This window comes from Quercus suber, unplaced genomic scaffold (genome assembly GCF_002906115.3).
Source record: "Quercus suber isolate HL8 unplaced genomic scaffold, Cork oak 2.0 scaffold_110, whole genome shotgun sequence".
Classification (NCBI taxonomy): Eukaryota; Viridiplantae; Streptophyta; class Magnoliopsida; order Fagales; family Fagaceae; genus Quercus; species Quercus suber.
In genome coordinates, this window is record NW_027069575.1 from 536,558 (window position 1) to 558,816 (window position 22,259).

Consider the following 22,259-nt stretch of genomic DNA (forward strand, 5'->3'; position numbering starts at 1 on the left):
TTCAGGAAATTTTTTGAGGATGGTCATTAAGAAACTTAAATTATACAAAATCAAATAAAAAATAAAACTTCATATATTGACGACAAAAATAAAAAATACACACACGCAGACATATAAAGTCTTACAATTTCCTTTTACAAATTTTCTTATTTTGAAATCGTTATATGATAGTCTCATTATCAATGTTGCAAGTTACATCTCTTTCAAAATTTTAATTAAATAAAATTTTTCTTGGCTTCTTTTTGTTTGTAAGGACATAATATATTACTAAGGGAACCAAAGTATAAGGACAAAGTTTGGTTACAAACTTAGTTGTAGGCTGTAGCCTAATGCTACAACTCTTATTAAATTAATTAACATTGTTACATATTTTAAAAATTTAACCGTTGAATTGCATGTTCTCTATGTTCTTAAAACACATGTCAAATTTCATGCTAATCGAATATCATTTATTATTTGATTCATAAACTTATTTTTTATGTAATTTTAGACTAAAAAAATTCAAAATTTAAACATTTGATTGATGACATAGCTATTGATTTTTTATCTTTTTGAAATTTTGCAAGTACGGAGAATATAAGAAGAAAATGTAATTAAATGGTAGATTTGTCAAAATTCACATCTAATAAAAAATTATTGAATGAAGTTGTAGCATTAGTCTACAACTAAGTTTGTTGCCAAATTTTAATTATGTTGGGTTTTAAAAAAATTTAGGGTGGTCACAAAATTTTTTTAAGGATAAAAAAATTATAAATTTTTAAAATTTATACACAATAATAATTATTTTTTTTCGAGGTCAGGGTGGTCCTATGACCACCTTGAACTCTATGTGGAACCACCCCAGAGAGCTTCTATACTTCTAAATCTTCATTGATGCTGCTTGAAGTGTGGATGTCTTGGTGTGTGGAAAATAGAAATGCCTTAAGAAGGCTTCTATTTATAGGAGTTTGGGGTGGGTGAGCGACATGAGGCAGAATATGATTGGTGACACATGTCATGGCCTGATTGGAGGAGCTTTAAGACTTTTTCTTCAAGACATATGGCATCATTTGTTGGGCTAAAATGTCTTGATTTGAATGAAGTTGTAACCTTAGTCTACAACTAAGTTTGTTGCCAAATTTTGATTATGTTGGGCTGAAAAAAAAATTTAGGGTGGTTACAAAATTGTTTTAAGGATAAAGAAATTATAAATTTTTAAAATTTATACATAATAATTATTATTTTTTCGAGGTCAGGGTGGTCCTGTGACCACGACCACCCTAGACTCTATATGCAACTGCCCCTAAGAGCTTCTATACTTCTGAGCCTTCTTTAATGCTGCTTGAAGTATGGATGTCTTGGCGTATGGAAAATGGAAATGTCTTAGGAAGGCTTCTATGTATAGGAGTTTGGGGTGAGTGAGCGACACATGGCGGAGTCTGATTGGTGACACATGTCACAGCCTAGTTAGAGAAGCTTTAAGACTTTTTCTTCAAGACACATGGCATTTGATTGGCCAAAATGTCTTGATTTTCAAGGTGATACATGTTAGCACTCGATTGAAATTTTGTATGCTTTTTATGTTTTTATTTCAATGACACTTGGCAAATCTCTGTTGGTTTCTAAATAGTGATAGTAGAAACTAGTTGCAGTACGTGGTACTTTGTAATTGGCCATACGTTGTGGACTTAGTAGTATGATATGTTAGCTTATAATAGGTCGGAAATTTTCCCTCTCTGCAAGTATATCCATTGAATGTTGGATAAAATACGGCAACATAGACGTCGCTGGATTCAAGTCTGATCATTGGCAAGGTTATACAATATACTCAATATATACCAATTTATAGACTTGTTCAGTAATGTTAGGGCAGTGATGCAGCTTAATTTTTGATAATGAACTGGCTATAGCAATCCACCCAAATCAAAACATAATGAGCTCTGGCAACCTTGTATTGGGTTTCCAATATGCTGTGCCAGTCAGTCCATAAAAGCAGGGAGAAAATGGGCAAATGCCCCTTTCAAAAAAAAATCCAGCATTTTTCCCTCTTTCTCAAACTAATTAGGGAAATGAACAAAGTTTAGCAACAAAATTAGTTGTAGCCTTAAGCTATAAACTCACTAAATATCTTTTTATTAGAGGTGAATTTTGACAAATCCACCATTGAATTACATCTTTTTCTTTTATCCTTCATGTTTGCAAAATTTCAAAAAAATTAAAGATCAATAGCTATGTCATCAATAAATTTTTAAATTGCAAGTTTTTGTAATTTAAAATTATGCATAAAATATAAGATTATAGATTATATAATAAATGATATCCGATTGACACAAAAATTGACATGTGCATTAAGAGCGTAAAGAACATGTAATTCAACGGTTAGATTTTCAAAATATGCAGTAATATTTATTTTATTGAGTGAGTTTGTAGTCTAAGGCTACAACCAATTTTGTAGCTAAACTTTGTCCTTAGGGAAATACCCCTCTTTTGAAAATCGAATTTCTCAAAATCGATTTAAACCTTATAGTGGCGTTTTTAAAGAGTTTATAGTGACGTTTTCAGGACCTATAGTGGCATTTTGTAACTCGATATATATAAAATCGAGTTATAGGTAAAAAAAATTAAAAAAATTGCATATAACTCGATTTAATGGAAGTCGAGTTACAAAACGTCACTATAGGTCTTGAAAACGTCACTATAGGTCCTTAAAAATGCCGCTATAGGGCTCCAAAAATTTTTTTTTTTTATAACTCGATTTTAAGAAAGTTGATTTTCAAAAAAGGGGTATTTTCCTAATTAGTTTGAAAAATATGGCAAAACGTTGCTTAGTTTGCCCAAAAAGGGCATTTAGCAATTTTGTCCATAAAATCCCTGACTCTCGAGACTAATTTAATTCATTAGCAAGATTCAAGTTGCTTTTGAATCTAAGGTTGATATCTTAATTCATCAAAAAAAAAAAAAAAAGGAAAAAAAGAAAAGAAAAGAATCTAAGGTTGATGTCTTAGGACATCTCTTAATAATTCACCACTGAATGAAATTAATTTAGAGGTGTATGCTGCTAACAGCCTAACATAAATTTCCTTCGAAATGGCTGCATTCTACCCTCAACTTGGTGGATTAAGAGCAAATCGTATGCCAGTTGGAACTGTATATCCAGCGACCTTAACTATACATCTTTTATGATATATTAACCCAAATTCTTGGATCTTGATTATGTGAATTCAACGTCAATTGTAATTAGATCAATTATTGATATCTTTTTGTTCTAAGGTGTTTTATAAGTTGTACACACTTTCTAGGAAACTAACACATTCATAAGCAGGCACTCCAATCGTGCTCTATAAGTAGGCTTCTAAATTCCATCTCCTGCACCACTCACTCTACTTGCTATTACTGTGGTCTAAGCCATTGTCTGAAGAGAATATTGACCGAAATTATGATCAGGAATAGCGCATTTGATAACATGAGCCAGTATAGTTACGGGAAATTTCCCCCATATCCATCTTAAGTAATAGTCAGTGCATCTTTTTGATTGTAAGAAACAGTTTTAATCCAGCAAAAAATAAAATAAAAAAGCAATTAAACATTTTCCCAGGAATACAATGCTTCTGTTGAAAACGCCTCTTACTATCGACTTTACAATGGATTCATAACATTTCATAAAGTCACCAAGAATAAGCTCCCATCTGACCATCTCCATGAAAATGGATAAAAGTTATAACTTTGTGAAGTTTCTACAAAAATCCCATGTACAAAATATTTACTTAATTCCAGTGCAACAGCAACAAAATAAACTTCTTTGCCATGTTATGTGTAAACTTCGCATGAATGAAAAGTAGTTTCCGCATTCGTCCAAATGCCAAAATTTTCTTTGACTAAATATACTTTGTACAAATCCCAGCAGTGGAAAAGACTTTAGTAACCCACATGCACCAACAGATCTATGGATGTAATTGAATAGCTTCAAGGAGTAAAGAAACTCAATCCAATTATTTCAGCAGTTGATTTCTCCTAGAGCTTACAATGACTCTTTTTTAGGCTCCTCCTCCTATGAAGATTGCTTGCCCTACATAAAAGACAATGTTAGTTGCAATTTTTTTTATTGATAAGTTACACACTTGGTGGGTCTTGAACCCATAATTTAACCCACCACCTTACTCTTACAAAGGGAGGAGGTGGAAATTCATGAAATTAACAACTACTAACTGCCAATTCCTTTTTTAATGAGAACATTTTCATGATTATGTAATTGACAACTAATGACTACACTCCTGAGATGTTAATGGGTGACTAGTTTTACTGAGGTATCTTGCATTTGGAGTCACTTGATTTTGACAGATGGGAGCAACAAATAGTGAATAACCATGTAGTTTTGACTAGAATGCTCAAATCAGCATATCGCAGAACACTAGTAGTCACACTGATAAGCCATTTACTAAGAAAATCAGCAAAAGCTGAATCCAAATATCAGAAATTTATTGCATCAATTGTCCTTATAAAATTTTTTATCAGTGCCTGTTGTCATTCTAACATTATAGGACTAAACTGTAATCATTGAATCCAATCAACAACACCACTTCCCCCCTTCCCCAAAAAAGAAGAAGAAGAAAAACTCTCCCTCTCTCTCTTTCATTTTTTAGGACCTGCATCCTGCTATCCATATGGCCAAACATAACAATATATATCCACAAATGAAACGTATAATGACTAAAAAAAAAAAAAAATCATGACTGCAACCTTTGTTGGCATCTAGAGAGTGTCATTTTCTATTCTTGACCACAACAAAACTATGATGATTACGGTAGTGATTTACCGTCTCAATATTTTTTACAATTAAAATTGTCTTGGCAGAACTGAATTAACTGTCTTGATTCAGATGTACTCTACATACAAATACTATTAGAATATAGCATGTTTTAAGTGGCTCTAGGATTCTTGAGCATTTATATGTGCCAGATACAGATACCACATTAACCCTTCATATTTCCATGAGTTTCTATAATCAGGTCAGACAGGCAGAGACTGAACATTTGCATTTCAGAAGTGTTTCATGAAAAAGAGTTGGACAGAGATCATACTCACCAGTACTGATTGTAAAATACTACAGAATCTGTCTTTACTTTCTTTCCATCATCATTTCTGTTCCAATGGTAGAACGCATGGGTTCTGTTCCTGATCTCCAATGTAGAATGACCGTAACTGGCTTCCCGGAATGCAGAATAATCTGGTTGTGGGTCCCAAAACCTACAAAGAAAGTACATATATCCGGATATACAAAAATGTACAATGAAATTGTAAATGCAGCAAAGAAATAATTGGGGACCTTGAAACATTCAAAAAGTTATTCAACTTCATAATAAAATTGAAAACAATTGAACAATTTTCAAAAGATACAATTTTCTTTACCTTCCAGCAAGACCTTCCTGATTTCCTCCATCTCCAACAGTTATGTACACTGGAGCTGATTTGTCAGGTACGGGGTAACGGTCACCGCTGGATACGTTGTAATGTATGTTTGAGATGCGATACTACAAATTAAAAACATTTCTTTTTTTGAGATGAAGCTGGTACTCTGATGTTTTTAGGTGAAATTGCATGAGTGAACAACATTATAAACACCATTCTATATATATATATATATATATATAAGAACAATAGGAAACCTTGCATTCAAATGATATTGTAAAATTTACATGTAAGTCAGACTATAACAAAAATGGATCTGAACAAACTGTCAAAGCATAGAATGTGCTCTCTGCCTTATAAGTCCCATGGTATGTGTATATATATATATATATATAGGGAATGTGGGGTGCAACCATGTGAAAGCAATTGTGCTCTCTGCCTGATGCACTTCAAGATACTGGTGATGTGCGATGAAAGATATATTAAGAAGATTAATAAGTCATTTCCTGTAATTTTCATGTGAATTCAATTCTGGGACATGCCTGACAGGATAACGGTGGAATATATCAGGGAGAAAAGTGCTGGATGAAAAGAATGTAATCAAGCACCACAAATTTTTTTTTTTTTTTTTTTGGACAATGTAGGGAACCTTTGTAAAGAAGATCCCTATGAATTCACCTCTGGCCAGTAAAACCTATGAGCAACTACCTCCACCCACAAGAATCAGTTGTCTGGTAATTTATGAGCATTCACCCCTAACGGGTTAAGCAGTTTATGCTCATACCCAAGAGTACAATCACTATGAAGGAATCTAATGGAAAATTCTTTCAGACCAATTAATAGATTAATTTCTGGCTGGTATAGCCAACCTACCTACTTGCTTCTTCTCTTTGAAGTTCTATCTTTTAGTGCTTTGATCTAGAGAAGATTCAAAGACATTCCTTACAATCTGGGAAGAGTGAAGAATTTAAGTAAAATTTCATAAAATAAAATATGCACAATGTGGCCTTGGGGCAGATTCATAATCCACGTGGCTGCGGCCCTTAAGGATACAGTTCAAGAATTGACCTTAAAACATAGTGAGAATTCAATAATAGGAGGCAGGGGGTCAGTGACAGTTTTGGGTGCTGTGGTGTCATAAGATTCCTATTTGTTGAACGAAAAGACATATGTATTGACAAGAGACTCGATACAGTACCAGAAAGGGCACAAAAAGGAAAGAATATCCTAGCTTAAATGTACAGTATATATATACTTGTGCTTATGTTAATTTATTTATTTACCCATAGAAAATGGACACTAAAAGGAAAGAAATTCCTTACTGATCTTTCATAGGCATGTACATGGCCAGCAAAGATGAGATCAACTTTGAAACAGACAAACCAGCTCTCAAAGACAGCTCGCATACTTTCACCTTCCATATAGTGGGCTAGGTTACTGCTGTAGATGGGCATATGCATGAGAATAATAAGCCAAGGTGTCTTCTCTCTATCCACTTTTTTTAGCTCTTCTCGCAGCCACATCCATTGAGGTGTAGATTTCACTGATTGAAAATTTTTAACAATCTCCTTGAGGTTAGAAATACATACATTCTACAGAAAAACAAATGAAATTTGAAAAAAAGAAAAGAAAAGCAAGCAATCTATTTCCATGTGAAAACTGCCGTTTTGGTTGATCCAAGCCTTTCAGATTTAGGAGGATAAATGGGTAAAGAATTCCAAATTTTGGATTAGAAAAGCACCATGGCAACTATAAACCATACTTTTATCAAGTACACATTGAAACTATTTGCTGAAAAAAACTTAAATTTTATATACTGTTAGGGCATTAAAAACTTTAACCTAGGAAATCATGACTATCATAGCTATATAACTATAACCATATCTAAAGATAAAATGTCATAACAAACTGGTGATCAGCATGCATCACTGCAACAACAAAAAAGGATATTACAAATTACCAAATGGAGAATAGCTGGATAGGACAATAATATGCGCAGATGCCCGCCGGACAGCATACCAAAGAGGATTGCCGCTATTGGATGCAATATGGGGTGTAGAAAACCTTTGCAGATATGACTTAAATGGAAGAACTTCCCCCTGAAAGATACAAAATATGAAATCATTTGTAACAAATCATAATAACAGAAGTGGATAACATCATACTTATAGTCTGGCAATTTAAAAGCAACAAAAACTATGTTTATAGATATAGGCTTCAACAACTACAACAACCAAAAAAAAAACCCTATATTAGTATAGAAACTTTGGAAAGCAATCAACTGTAGTGGAAGAGATTCTATCAAGTACAATGTTGTACCTATCAAGATTTGGTAATATATCAATAAATTAGATAATCTAGCATGTGTTAGTAAAACCCCTAGATGCAATTATTTCCCTTTTTTTTTTTTTTTGGCGCGGTTGGGGGGGGGGGGGGGGGTAAAAAGCAAATAATTAACATCTAAAATTCAACTGATCTGAGAACTCTAAAAAATCAGTTAACAAGGTTGAGCTGGTAGCCTGTTCCCACTCATATAATTTCAGCTTCAAGCACAACAGAATAGCCTTCAGAACATTCAGCAAAAAGGAAAAAAGCCTTCAGAACTTCAGCCTTATTATATTTTCCAAAGTGACCATTCCAGCAAGCCAATAAACCATTCACAGATCTTGGCATGACCCACGTCGCCCCAAACAAACAAAAAACAACACACCCCAGTTTTCTCACAATGTCTTCTCAGTTAGAAATAGGTTGTCTACAGACTCTCCATTTGATTGGCACATGCAACACCAATTAAGGATTATAATACCTCATCTTCTCAAATTATACAATGTTAAGATTTTATTCATGATGCAAACCAAAAAAAGCCACACATCATGGGACCGCAACTTGCCATATATTTTGCCAAAGAAAGCTTGTCAGCCCCTGTTCTCAAAGCCTCGTAATAATCTTTCACACAGAATCCATGACTTTTACAAAGAGTCCAAACCATTTTGACTTCTTCCCCCTAATAATATTGGTAGCATACAACACGTCTAAAGTAAAGTCATGGACTCTGACTCCCAATCTTGGACCGCTCTTTAGAATGATGGATTCCAATGAATGCCTCCTATGAAGCAGATCAATCCAAACAATCTGCCAGCGTTGAGTCTCTATTCCTTGCTATCAAAAATAGCTCAGCAAATTTATTTTTTAAACTATCATCCCCACACCAAATATCATGCCAAAATCTGACTTTGGATCCATCCCCAGCCTCATAACATATGAATTTAGCAAACATAGCCCACCAAATGATCCTTCATTTGCTTAGAGACAAATTCATGCTTAAGGTGTGATTCTGAGAAATCTAAAGTACACATGGTGTTAAGTCATTTAAAATCTCATTCCATCAAATATGGGATGAAAACTGGTGGTAACTGATTTTAAGTGAGATGTCACCATGCACCATTAGGTTTATGAAAATAAAATGTACACCATGAAATGGAATATCTCAATTTTAGAAGAACTCAGGTAAGCAAACAGTTTTTGAGCAATACTGGAAGACAAACTGAAACTCTGTCGTATCAAAAAAGAAGTAACCACATAGTTTCTTAAATCAAACATCCAACAAGAGAAAAAGTCAGGAAATCCTTAAGAGGCAAGTTGCTGGTAATAAACACAATAACTGGTATCTAGAGGACAGCTCTAGCACTTTAGAATAGATCATGACCAAGCCTCTTGGCAATTTTATTGGATACATCTAGTTAGAGCATTCTCATCAGCTCTCTCATAAAAAATGTCATTTTAACACAACAAAAACCTACTTTATCATTTTACAACATCCCATTTATCAGATGTTTTATTCTTCCCTTCTATATATTAAAATAATATTTACACCACATTAAAATAATATATTAAACTCCAACAACAACAACAACAACAACAACTCCACCAGCCGCAACAACGGCCACCAACAACCACTGCCGCAGCAACACCGACGGCCACCACCGGCACAAACCCACCTCCACCAACGGCACTAAAAAAAAAAAAATCCACAACAACCCAAAAAATAACCACCACAACTACCCAATAATCACCACCACAGCCACCAAATTGCCGCCACAACCACAGTACCACTGCCACAACTAACCCACAACCCACCACATTCACAAACCTCAAAACCCATCCCAAATCAAACAAACCCACAGCTCAGGCGGCAAGGTCGGCTTCAGGTGGGAGACGTCAGCAGCGAGATTGGCTCAGGCAGCTTCAGGCGAAATCGGTTTCAGCGGCTTGAGGTGGCTTTAGGCGAGATCGGCTTCAGGCGGCTTGAGGATGAGAGAGGAAGAGAATGAGAGTGAAGAGGGAGCTGTGGAGGACGACTATGGCTCCGGCGAGATCGTCGGCCTCGGCGAGATCAGCGGCGAGATCGGCGGTTCGGCGAGATTAGCGGCGAGATCGGCGGTTCGGCGAGATCGACAAGTGGAGAGGAACGAAGATGCAGAGAGAGAGAAGAACGAACACAGATGCAGAGAGAAAAGGGAGAGAGAGAGTCCGACTGAATATATGAGAGAAGAAGTCTGAGGGAATAAACAAATAATAAAAAAATTTGGCATGGATGTCTGTACCATCTCATATTTGAGACGGTACTGTAGCTGTGTGCCAAAATTTTTGGCATTTAAAACATCTCATGAGGCTCATATTTTGGAGTTTGGTGTGCCAAATGCCAAATATTTGGCATTTGGCACACCTGATGAGAATGCTCCTAAGGTGAAGCAACATATCAAAATAAGCATCAACCTCACAAATTGCATGCCACAATATGCTCTTGCAATATCAACAAGGCCACTAATAAAGCTCAATGTGACACTTAATGCATACATATATGTCAAATAAGATGAGGAATATATATATAAACACAAATGCATGTATGTATATACTTCACACAGCATCAATGTGTGCATGCTTACTTACACATAGGAACAAAAGTAATTAGTAAGCTCAAATAGATGAAAGATAACAACAGGACTTTGAAAGTTTAGAGGGTAAAATATTGTCATAGTACCATGTTAGGCATATACTCTATTTCATGATTCCCAGCTGACCAAATCCATGGCTGATATGCAGTACTTCGCTCAATAAAGCGGCCCCATGAATCCCATCGAATACCAACATCATTATATGTATATCTATCAGCATAAGAGAGATCGCCAACATATAAGACAGTCTGTCCCCCACTCTGCATGTAATGCTCGAGAGTGGAAAGAGAATTAAATGTTTGACCCAAATCACCTAAAATGAACAGAACCAATTGAAGATAAGAAAACTCTCAATGCATATAGTCCTATATAATTAGCTGTTCTTCCAAAGACACCATTTTGTTATATTTTCAATACAGTCCCATATGAATGAAAAATAGTCTGTTTCTATTTTTCCATTCAAAGGCTGTTTAAATTGTGAATCGTCATTCATATAGTAAATCTTCTAATTACATAATAATGAAAAGAAAAGAAAAAAGAAAAAAAAAACCTTAATATTGTTCTTTTAAGAGGTTATATAAAATAAAAGAATATGTTACCAATAACTCCAAAAGTATAGGAAGCATCTGGATCGATCTTTGGAGGTGTTTGAAACCAAAATTCACGAGAAGAGTCACCTACTCCAATCTTGTAGTAATACTTGGTGTTATACTAAAGACAAGATATCGGTACATGTTAGTATAATACTTAAAAAAATAAAAGATCGCAATATCACACAATATAACAATAAGTTTACAACGCCTACAATTTGCCACTTGAAAATAGATAATCATAACTGTTCTCAGCAAAGAGCCTTAGTAGGCTGACAAGTGGAAACCTGCTAAAAGTATTACATATATGCAACAAAGGGCAAAAGCATTTATTTTTTTCATGAGACATTTTGGATAAAACTTATATCAATGCAATAAAAGACCAAAAAAAGGAAAAGGCTGAACACAATAAAATACAAACACACACACACACACACACAGAGAAAATATGAGAAATCAGAGAGAGGTGCTGTGAGACACCATAATTGTGTAACACACAAAATATGCTTTGGAAAAGTATATGCCACCAAGAGTAGCATTCTACAACTGGAAAGCAGCATTTGGAAAGATCCTTATGACAGATAATTGAAGAAAGTGTGGAATAATCATTGCAGATTTGTGTTGTGAGTGTAAATAAAATAAGGAAACAGTAGACAATCTACTTCTTCATTGTGATATCACTAAAGAAATGTGGACTTTTGTTTTTTTTTTTTTTTTTTGGTTGTTTGGGGTTAGGTGGGTCAGTCCAATGTACCGATAATTATCTTAACTTGCCCTATATGGGTTGCTGTCCCCTGAGGCCAACTTGCATGAGCATCAATTATGGATTACCATTGCCATACACAAGTGTGGATGTGTATGCATAAGAGAAGAAGAAGATATATCAGTTCTATTAAGGATAATTGGGTGCCACCAAGAGCCTTGTGGCTCAATGGCACTGTCTAGTTCTTGCAGGGGGAAGAAACTAGGTTTGAATCCCTCACCCCCCCCCCCCCCTCAAAAACTCCCTAATTGTTGTAAGCAAAAGAAAAAAAAAGTATAAGTGGGTGCCTTTTTGAGTACTTTGTTCATAATTGTAGACATTATCCAGGAGATAAATTACAAGAACATGGCATATAATAAGAATATTTTGTATGCTTAATTAATTTAAGTACTCACGATAAAAAGCAATATTCCATTTCAGTTTATAGTTACCTCAAGACCATCAACCAGACAGTGATGAATGTAGCCAGACTTGTAGTTGTAAAAGTTGTAGTTTGTCACTGTGCCCTCAGCAGTAAACTCAGAGTTATCCTTTGATGTGCCATATTGTACTTTACTGGTCCCTGGTTCAGCAGTTGTAACCCATGAAATTATGACAGCCTTTCCATCATAGTCACCTTGAGTGATATGCACCTACACCAAAAAAATGATGGTGTAAATATAGCAGGCAGGGAAGGGTATAGTACTACAGCTGTAGTATTTAAGAAGGGAAGAAAAAAACATACTACCCCACACAAAATGAAATAATGTCCATTCTCCACGCTATTCACAACCTCGTAGATTTTCTATAGACTAAATTTCAGCCCAATTTCATCCATGACTACAGTTTGTCACACATCATGCCAATTACAAGCATCACTAAGTCAGAAAAAGTTGGGCATAAGCTTATATGGGACAATAAACTCTAAAAATGGGGACGTGTTTGGGAAAGAAAAGAAGAATAGAACTAAAGGAAAGTGCCTAGGAATCAGCACCTAGACTAAAACCTAGGCATCAGCGCCAAGCATAATAGGAACCCAGGAATCAACAGCTAAGTTTGCTTGGAATCAACACCAAGCACTAGAAGAAAACTTCTGAACCAAAGTGAACTTTGAGCCCTTAAATAGAGTCCCCAAATTAAACCAAACATGGAGTCATAATGAAATTACATCACATATGGGAATAAGATTCAAATAATAATTAAATACCTCTAATAGTACCAATCACGATCAACATTATTAAATATCTCTAATAATAAATCAACATTATTAAATATCTCTAATAATAAATCAACATTTTTATTTTGCTAGGTAAATAGAGGTTGGTGGGGTTTGAACCCCAGTGTCCAAGCACCACAAGGGGTGCTGGAACCATCAGCTCAATCAACTTATATGATTTAGAAGTAAGAGTATTGAGGTGCACATTCACACCATGTGAAGACCCAAACTAAGCATTTTGTGAAGTTGGAAGAAATTTTCCATCTAAATGCATGCTAGTATCTAATTAGTACCAAACCGTATGTCACAGAGCTCGGTCAAAGTGCACGGTGATGGTAAATCAATTCAAGTGTCCCAATCTAGCATCATAAACATAGCACTATGATCTTGTGTATTTAAACAATGTGTAAGTGTAAGCACAAAAGGTAGAAATTGTCAAGACAGCTGCTCTGGAAATCTAACCATATAATTGGATTGGGGGATTGAGAGAAGGATCCTCAACATCCATTGATTGAATATTCGTAAGAAGGGAAAGGATAGGATTTGAGGGGACACCAACTCCCTTATCAAACCCACCAATTTTGGCCCCCACCTTTCTGCCAAAAACTGGGTGGATCCAGAGGAAAAGTGAGATTATTTAAATGAAATTTAGTGAAACAATCCTTTTACCCCTCGGATATAACTATGGATTGAGGTTAAGAAAAAGGATAAGATGGAAAAATGATATATGTTTAATTTCTTTTTGTTTCTCTTGTCTTCTCAACCAAACAAAAGATAAACACTTCCATGTGATTTCTCTAGTAATCATCTAAAAAACAAAAGAAATAGTTGCTATCCTTTCCTCTCCCTCTACTCTTCTCCTCCCCTCTCTTTTCCACGCTAAACTTCCAATCACAGTGTAAGGATAAATCCTTCCTCAAAAAAGTGTTCCCAACACTATAGATAGATAATGTTTTAATTTTACTGATAACATTCACATACTTTCTGTAAGTGATTCATCCCCGATTTTTAATTTTACTACGACTGTCAAAGTCTTTCAGAAATGTGTCTTTGCACAAATCAAGGGTCAAAGCCAACATGACAGTCAAAAGGCCCAAAACCCATAAACAATATATCTACATCTAATTTTGAACTTGTAAAGAAACAAACCCTTAGCAAAACCAGATGGTAAAGCCAAGGCAATGTTTCTAACCATATATTTGACAATCTAGACTCTTTACATAGTCGAAAATACTAAGCACATGCATTAATTTCTACGCATTTCTAAGTTGCCAATTTGTAAGTTTTGCAAACACAAAGTGAACATAAATGAATGCTTACTTGCTGTGGGGCATTATGGCCTTTTGGAATTGCAAAGGCTTCATTTTCAAGAGGGATATCAGTCGAAGGCCACTCGGAACGAACAAAAGTACTCGTGACTCTCGCATCCCCGTGTCCCACAAAACTTAAGATGATGAGTACTACAGGTAGATGTTGGTACAATATTAACCGCACCCCAAAAGACACCAGCATTGCTGTTAATCCAATAAGATGAGAAAACATGAATTGACAACAGAGCAGAATCTAATCTATTACTACCATATAACTGAACTGAAGTCAAAATAAACCCAGGAATCATAGTCTGAAAGATAACCACCATGACCCATCTGATTAAAAACATTTTCAGTTCTCAACCGTCTGATTTAGATCCACAAGCCCAGTGCCCACCAAACCCAGTTTTTAATTTTATCAAACAACCCCATCAAAACAAAAAGATCCAGCACAACAACAATTGAAAATCAGATGAAAATATTACGAGTATATAATCTGAATGAGAAAAAATAACAAAAGATCTTATACTACAACAACATATTTTTACTCGAAGAGACTGCAAGAGTACCTGAACAAATGTAACGTACAGAGTAGGAAAAAGCTTGGTTGATACTTGATACCTTGATGGTGGTTTGGTTTGGTTTGGTGTAAATGAGTTTTAGGAGCGTAAAATAGCAGCCAACGGTTTGTTCTTGTGTCCCTATTCTATAGTCAGCACAGAGCTGCGTACTCTGCTACTCTCTTATATAAGACTCTGTCTATGGAAAATTGTCAGCCAACGGTTTTTCTTTTTAATTAATTAATTTATTTATAAACTCATTTTAACTTTTTTTTTTTTTTTTGGTTTTTTATTAGTTTATTGATAAGTAAGTAATAACTTATTAATAATAAGTTTATTTTTATTTTTATTTATATAAATTTCGGTAGTTACCATTAGTGGAAATTTGAATACTGATAAAATGTGTTAGGACATATGTGATTCAATGCTAGGAACATATATCACTATTTTATGTAGTTGGCTAATTTTTTGACAAAACGCATTTTACTTGTATTTTGGTAGATCTAAGATGTGTTTAATACTTTAAGAAACTGTGTTTCAAGATCAAGTGTTGAAGACATGCAAATCTGTTCAAGAAACAAGTGAAGAAGTGTTGATTTTTTAAAACTCGATAGCTACTCGACACCTCTCAATAGTTAGACTATCTGTTGAGCACTTCAGCTGTTTCTTATCGTAATCTCGACATCTCTCGACAGCTGGTGGATCGATCGAGAAAGCTCCTATCTCCTCGACACCTTCTTAACACCTTTTCGATCGATTGAGAATTACTGAGCTTTACGAAATTCAGATTTCCAGATCTAATTTTCGGCCCATGCTGACATGTATGTATAGGGTTTTTTTTCTCACAACCCTAGACTTATATAAGGCTTATTTTAGAGGCCGTCACATAAGAGAATACAAGGAGAACATATCCAAAAGGTGACTGATACCTTATTCTCTCAGAAAGAAGCTACTGTATTTTTGCGCCTTAGGGTTTTGTAACCAAGTGATTCTTGATTTTCATTGTTGATGAAGTGAAGAACTTTGCAGCCAACATCTTCTTCTAGTTGGTGTGTTAGTCACGTATTGGGAGCCGTGCATTTTTGGTTAGTCACGTACTAGAATCCTTGCATCAAAAAGTTACCATTTATATATTAAAGAGTTCAGAGGTTCTGAAGTGGTAGAAAGTTTCTGCTGTGAGTTCATCTACGGGGATTGTAGAGTCTAGGGACAAAAGTTTTGTACTAGATCTGACTGTGAAACTAATTTGTTTCATTAGTTTTCCTGAGTCATTATATCTTGTCTTATTTATTTTTTCGCTACATGACTTTGACATGATATTGATATTTGTTTGTTTTAACAAGTTTTATTCATAATAAATTTAATTAACAACTTGGGTTTAAAACTTGAGTGTGATCCTTGACCCTTGTTGTCATGGATCGTGGACAATATCTTTTGATTCCTCTTTTATTTGATGGAACTAATTATACACACTAGAAAGTTTGTATGAAACTTTTTTTGCAGGCTTTAGGTGAACAGGTATGGCAAGCTGTTGAAGTTGGCTAGATTAAGTCAAAGGAAGCGTCAGTGGATTGGGATGATGCAACAATCATAGTGGAAAATTTCAACAAAAGGGCCTTGAATGCTTTGTTTTATGGGGTGACCAATGAGGAATTCAAGAGAATTTCATCTATAGAAGTTGCCAAGGAAGCATAGACCATTCTTGAGACCATAGAAGTTGCCAAGGAAGCATAGACCATTCTTGAGACCACCTGTGAAGGTACCAAGGCAGTAAAGACTGTGAAGTTTCAAAAACTCACTAGTAGTTTTGAAGAAATAAGGATGGAGAAGGATGAGACCTTTGATGAGTTCTATGCTAAACTTATGGATATTATGAATTCTGCCTTCAACCTTGGAGAATCTATAGCAGAATCCAAGATTGTTAGAAGAATCCTTAGGTCATTACCTGAAAGATTCCATGCCAAGATCACTGTCATTGAAGAAGTAAAGGACATTGATAAAATTCCTTTGACAGAGCCTGTAGGGAACTTTCAAACCTATGAGATGGGATTAGGTTTAATGGGAAAATATGAAAATAGTAGAAACTTGGCTCTTAAAGGTATAGAGGAAGAGATTAAGGACTCTGAAGATGAAGATGAAAGTGAAGATGAAGATAAGGATCTAACCTTCATAACTGATGAGATTATCAAACTTCTTCAGTTCAAGAAAAAGAATAAGGGCAAACCTCCGAAGAAATCTAAATCCTTAAGGAAAGGCAAGAATGAGAAAACCTCTCATCCATTGCCATGAGTCAAAGGTTTTGGTCATATGAGGATAGAGTACCCAAACTATCTCATGAAAGAAAAGACCAAGGAGTTGAAAGATAAAGGGTTGGTTGCTACTTGGAGTGGTACTGAGAATGACTCTTCTGATGAGTATGTGGATGAATGTAGTCACGTTATGGCCTTTGCTGCCTCAACTGATAAGGTGATTGTGGAGAGTGCTAGTGACAGTGAGGATTCTTTTGATGATGAAGTACCTAAGAAGTTGACCCTTCAAGAAACCTATGATAAGTTATGCACTAAATTTATAAAAATTGAAAAGATTTCTCATCTCTGTAGAAAATAGCTTAATGAGGTAAAAACTGAAAAAGCTGATCTGTTAATCAAATTATATGAAACTACAAGATTAGTTGAGACTCTTGTTGTGGAGAACACCTTATTAGAAGAGAATGTCAAGAATCTTGAGGTTGAGCTTAGTCAAACTAGAACTCAAATAGAAAGGATTTCTAGTGCAAAACTTGATGAGGTATTGAGTGCTCAAAAGTCTAGTTCTAATAAGACTGGCTTAGGATATGCTATTTTCTCTGGCCCCTCCTCTTCCACGGCTTCTGGATCAAGGATTGTCTTTGTGCCCAAATCTGACAAAGGTAAGAAAGGTATGAAATCTAAAACTGTTTTGGTTAATTCTAAATCCTTTATTAGATCTCATGTTTGTCACCATTGTGGTGTTTTTGGACACATTCGTCCTAATTGCTTTAAGTTGTATCCTCATAAGCAATTGTCCAAACGGTCACAAGTTTCCTCTCAAGGACCTACACCTTTGTTTGGAGAGTTATTAAAAGTTTTGAGTTTTTTAACTCAATTTCAGGAGAATTTTAATTCTTCTATGTCCTTTAGTAGACATACTAGGACACGTGTCTTTTCATCTTCACGGCTAAAGACTCGTGCTGTGTGGGTGAGAAAGGAGCCTAAGACTTAATTGTTTTTTTTGTTTGTCCTCTACTATAATTCTTTCTATCTAAAGTAGGACTCTTTTTGCTTGATTTCTTATCTGTTTTTTGAATCATGCTTTCATGCATCTGCATTTTTCTATCATGCCTTCATGCATATGCATCTTTCTTTCATACTTTCATGTTATTTGTCTGTTTTTGTTTGGTTGTTTAGTTTTTATTTTGTTTTTTTTTAAATAAAAAAAAAATACAAAAACAGTGTGTGTTTGTGTACATTGGTACTTGTGTACCTTGGATAGCCATTGAAACAAAGTTTTCTAAATTTTGTATCTTTTATATCTTTTATAACTTAGATGAGCATCTCTATGCACAACTAAGTAAGTGAGCTTTGTGGTTCTTGTTTGTGATGAGTAAGATTAAATTATCTTTTGTACTTAACACTCGTATCACTCTTTTTGACGGGAATGACTAGAAAATCCTAAAAGAAAGGCATAAATAATCATCTCACCATTGTTGCCCGCCAATCATGAAATGATATCTATATACTTCGGCATACCAAAAGTGCAATGTCAATGACATTTGTGTGCTTCGGCATAGCGGAATTGAAATGTAAAAAATTTAACATCATTGAGTATTTCTTTTCTTTTTCTTATATGCCCATGCATAATTTGCTTAAAAAAGAAAAATATGCAAAGAAAAAAAAAACAAAAAGCAAAAAGAATAAAAATGCTTTAAATATGATTGCAAACAAGTATTCTAGGAGATGTGAGAGTTATAGGATGTACCTCAAAGGTGATAGTTCCCATCAAATAGTTATGATTGTATGTGAGTTAAAGTGATTTTTCCATATCTCAAATCGTCATAACTAGTTGACACTTATGTAATCTTGCGATGGTTTTCACACACAACACGCAATATTCTTTGGTACTCATGATACATGTGCATGTACAATGTAATTTCACAAGGTTTTACATGTGTTCATGTATGCTCACTAAACTGTTTTAACTTGTTTTTGAAATATAAAAATTTGTTAGACTTGTTGTGTGTGTGTGTGTTTTAGGATTTATGTGCTTAACATTTTTCTTGTTGAGAAATTTGTTTTTCACATGTTTTGCATTTTTCTCATGTTTTGCATTTTTCTATTATCTTGTCATCCATTGCATCTTATTTCATCACATTCATGCATTTATATGGATTTCTTGTGCCCCCTTGATCATCCTTGATCATCTTTTTGTCTCTCGGGTGAAGCTTTTTAGCTTTTTGTACCTTTTGTCAATCATGACAAAAAGGGGGAGAAATTGTGGAGAATCTGTGGTTTCTTTTTTTGAGATTCTACATGTTAGGGGGAGAAATACATGTCTCTGTAAGGAAGAGATGTGTTTCATCTTGTTAGGGGGAGTGCTTACCTCCTTCTTGTACACCAGTCTTGTGACCATGTTTACATACATTGTTCTTATCTTTTTTATATGATGATGTATGTCTTCTTCACCTACCTCTACATGTGTTGTTTCTTTTCTATCTTCATATACATGTTTCTTATTTTATTGTATGCAATCTATTATTTCTGTTTCACACAAAGATATCTTGATGAGTTTTGTTTAAAGTTTTTCAGAAATACAGGTTGTCAAAGTCTACTTGCCATAAACTCTCTTCTTGCAAAGTTTTTCAAGAGTTTGTATTAGGATAGATTTTATTATATTTAACAAGTGAATATAAGTTGAGTGATTTATGACTTCTCTCATATGTTTATTTGTTTGTTATGGTTTTGTCACAGATTGCCAAATGGGGAGATTGTTAGGACATATGTCATTCAATGATAAGAACATATGTCACTATTTTATGTAGTTGGCTAATCTTTTAACAAAATGCGCTTTACTTGTATTTAGGTAGATTTAGGATGTGTTTAATACTTCAAGAAACTATGTTTCAAGATCAAGTGTTGAAGACATGCAAATCTGTCCAAGAAACAAGTGAAGAAGTGCTGATTTTTTAAAGCTCGATAGCTGCTTAACACCTCTCGACAGCTAGGCTATCTGTCGAACTCTTCAGCTATTTCTTATCACAATCTCGACACCTCTCGACAGCTGGTGGATTGATCGAGAAAGCTCCTGTTCCCTCGACACCTCCTCGACACCTCTTCGATCGATCGAGAATTACTGAGCTTTACGAAATTCAGATTTCAAAATCTGATTTTCGATTTATGTTGACATGTATGTATAGGGTTTCTTTTCTCACAACTCTAGACCTATATAAGGCTTATTTTAGAGGCCGTCACATAAGAGAATACAAGGAAAATATATTTAAAAGGTGACCGATGCCTTATTCTCTCAAAAAGAAGCTACTACGTTTTTGCGCCTTAGGGTTTTGTAACCAAGTGCTTCTTGATCTTCATTATTTATAAACTAAAGAACTTTGCAACAAACATCTTCTTCTAGTTAGTGTGTCAGTCACGTACTGGGAGCTGTGCATTTTTGGTTAGTCACGTACTGAAATCCGTGCATCAAAAGGGTGGCGTTCATATATTGAAGAGTTTAGAGGTTCTGAAGTGGTAGAAGATTTCTACGGTGAGTTCATTTATTTGCTCCCCCTAGGTGGAGGAGTGACGTGGTCCTCCTGCTGATAGGGACCAATAAAAAGCAACCATGTGTTTAATGAAAAGCTGAGTCAGCAAACACCCCTACTACAACGTTACTTAGCCTTTTAAAATAAAAAAACTTTGAAATATGTTTTTCACTTCTCTAATCCTGCTTCACCGCCCAGCTTGCCGCTTCACCAAAAATTCTAAAACCCAAATTATTTGCTCACCGCCCAGCTCTCTTCTCTCTACCTCCCTGCATTGAAGAACAAGCTCTATGAGATTAAAATAACAAAAATTGAAATACACTTTCACTTCTCTAATCCTGCTTCACTGCCCAGCTTATTTGCTGCTTCACCAAAAATTCTAAAACCCAAATTATTTGCTCACCGCCCAGCTCTCTACTCTCCACCTCCCTGCATCATTGAAGAACAAGCTCTATGAGATTTTGAACTATCTTTGTTCTTAGGTCTAACTTTTTCCAGCTTGTTTCCCTCTTTTCCCCTATGACTGAAGTGGTTGCTGGAATCCAATACTCACCATCACAACTAACCACGGCTGATCAAGGTATGTTGCAAAGTCTCATTTCACTCTTTAGAGTCTTATTTTCTTGCTCTATTCTGTCTTTATGTAGTTTATAATCAGTGCCTTCAACATGTTTGATAAAAAGCCTAAGACAGGGACGGAGCTACTCTTTGACCGGGGAGGGGGGGGGCCATTGTCCCCCATGGATTTTGGGGAAACTTTTTTTTATAGGAATATTTAATGTTCAATTAGCCTAAAAAAAAAATTAAACTTGGTCATTATTAGTCTCTTCTTACTCAGAGATGAAGATGAGAGAAAGAAATTTCTCATTGAATGAATAGGAAAAGTACAGCTCTGCTTATATATACAAGGAACAGAGCAATGGAATGAAACAAAACAAAAGGAATTAAAAAACAAGCTTTTTAATTTTAACCCAAATCAATTTCTCGTACTGCATTTTTTGGATTCTCAATATCAAAATTAGCCTAAATTCTATTTCTTAATGACCAAAATATTAGACAAAAATCCTCCCATTCCCACACGTAGGCTATTCCTCTGCTCTGCACAAAGGCTACTCCTATGCTGGATGTTTATTCTTTGACTATCTTGATGTTCGTTGAACCCATTGATGACCATAGTGGAAGAATGTTAGTTGTTTGTAACATTATCAGTGATGTTTATTGTCTTTATGAGTTACGAAAGTCAATTAATGATATTAGAGAGATTGTAAAGTGGATAGAATTTGTCAAACCAAGTGTCAATAGCATTCAAAAAAAAAAAAATGCCAATTGGGCTTTAAAATGCCTTGTTAATGTGGCAAGAGAAGAGACTATGATAGAACATGAGGCTAGATAATGTGGTCTTAAAAACATACCCAATCTCAACAATTCAATTTGAATTGTTGACCTAAATAGATGACAAAATATTAAATTGACCAGAAAATTTTTTTATTCTTGAAGTTGCAATTTTTTTTAAAAGTCCAAAATTTGCCCCTCCAAACCTTTGGCTCTAGCTCTGTCCCTGGCTTAAGATAAAAAAGTTTTAAAAGAATGAAATTTTTATTTCTATTTTCTTTCTATTTAGTTTTCCTGACTATAAGCCCTTGTTTTTAACTCTAGATTGCAAGTCTTTTATTTTAGAATGAGTCTTTAATTGAGACCTTAAGTTCAGTATTATAACATTGCTGCGTT

At 34.9% G+C, this 22,259-nt stretch overlaps 1 protein-coding gene across 1 annotated transcript; it reads right to left on the reverse strand.

The window, feature by feature from the left end:
• Positions 1 to 3,524: 3,524 nt before the first annotated feature.
• LOC111984300 (bifunctional purple acid phosphatase 26) lies at positions 3,525 to 14,934 on the reverse strand. Its single transcript, XM_024015923.2, has 10 exons — positions 14,768 to 14,934; positions 14,209 to 14,402; positions 12,125 to 12,325; positions 10,940 to 11,051; positions 10,427 to 10,653; positions 7,346 to 7,484; positions 6,708 to 6,928; positions 5,386 to 5,507; positions 5,062 to 5,223; positions 3,525 to 4,045 (listed from the first exon to the last, which is right to left on the reverse strand). Exons 2-10 carry the CDS (start codon positions 14,398 to 14,400, stop codon positions 3,991 to 3,993), a joined length of 1,431 nt encoding a protein of 476 aa, XP_023871691.1. The 5' UTR covers positions 14,401 to 14,402; positions 14,768 to 14,934; the 3' UTR covers positions 3,525 to 3,990.
• Between the last annotated feature and the right edge of the window lie 7,325 nt (positions 14,935 to 22,259).

Bases quoted from the DNA above. Each gene is read 5' to 3' on its own strand.
- LOC111984300 (XM_024015923.2), bottom strand. From the start codon at position 14,400: ATGCTGGTGTCTTTTGGGGTGCGGTTAATATTGTACCAACATCTACCT. The intron at 11,052-12,124 runs GTAACTATAAAC...TCTTGTCTTTAG, and splicing joins GTCTGGTTGATGGTCTTGAG to TATAACACCAAGTATTACTA. The intron at 7,485-10,426 runs GTACTATGACAA...TGTATCTTTCAG, and splicing joins TAGAGTATATGCCTAACATG to GGGGAAGTTCTTCCATTTAA.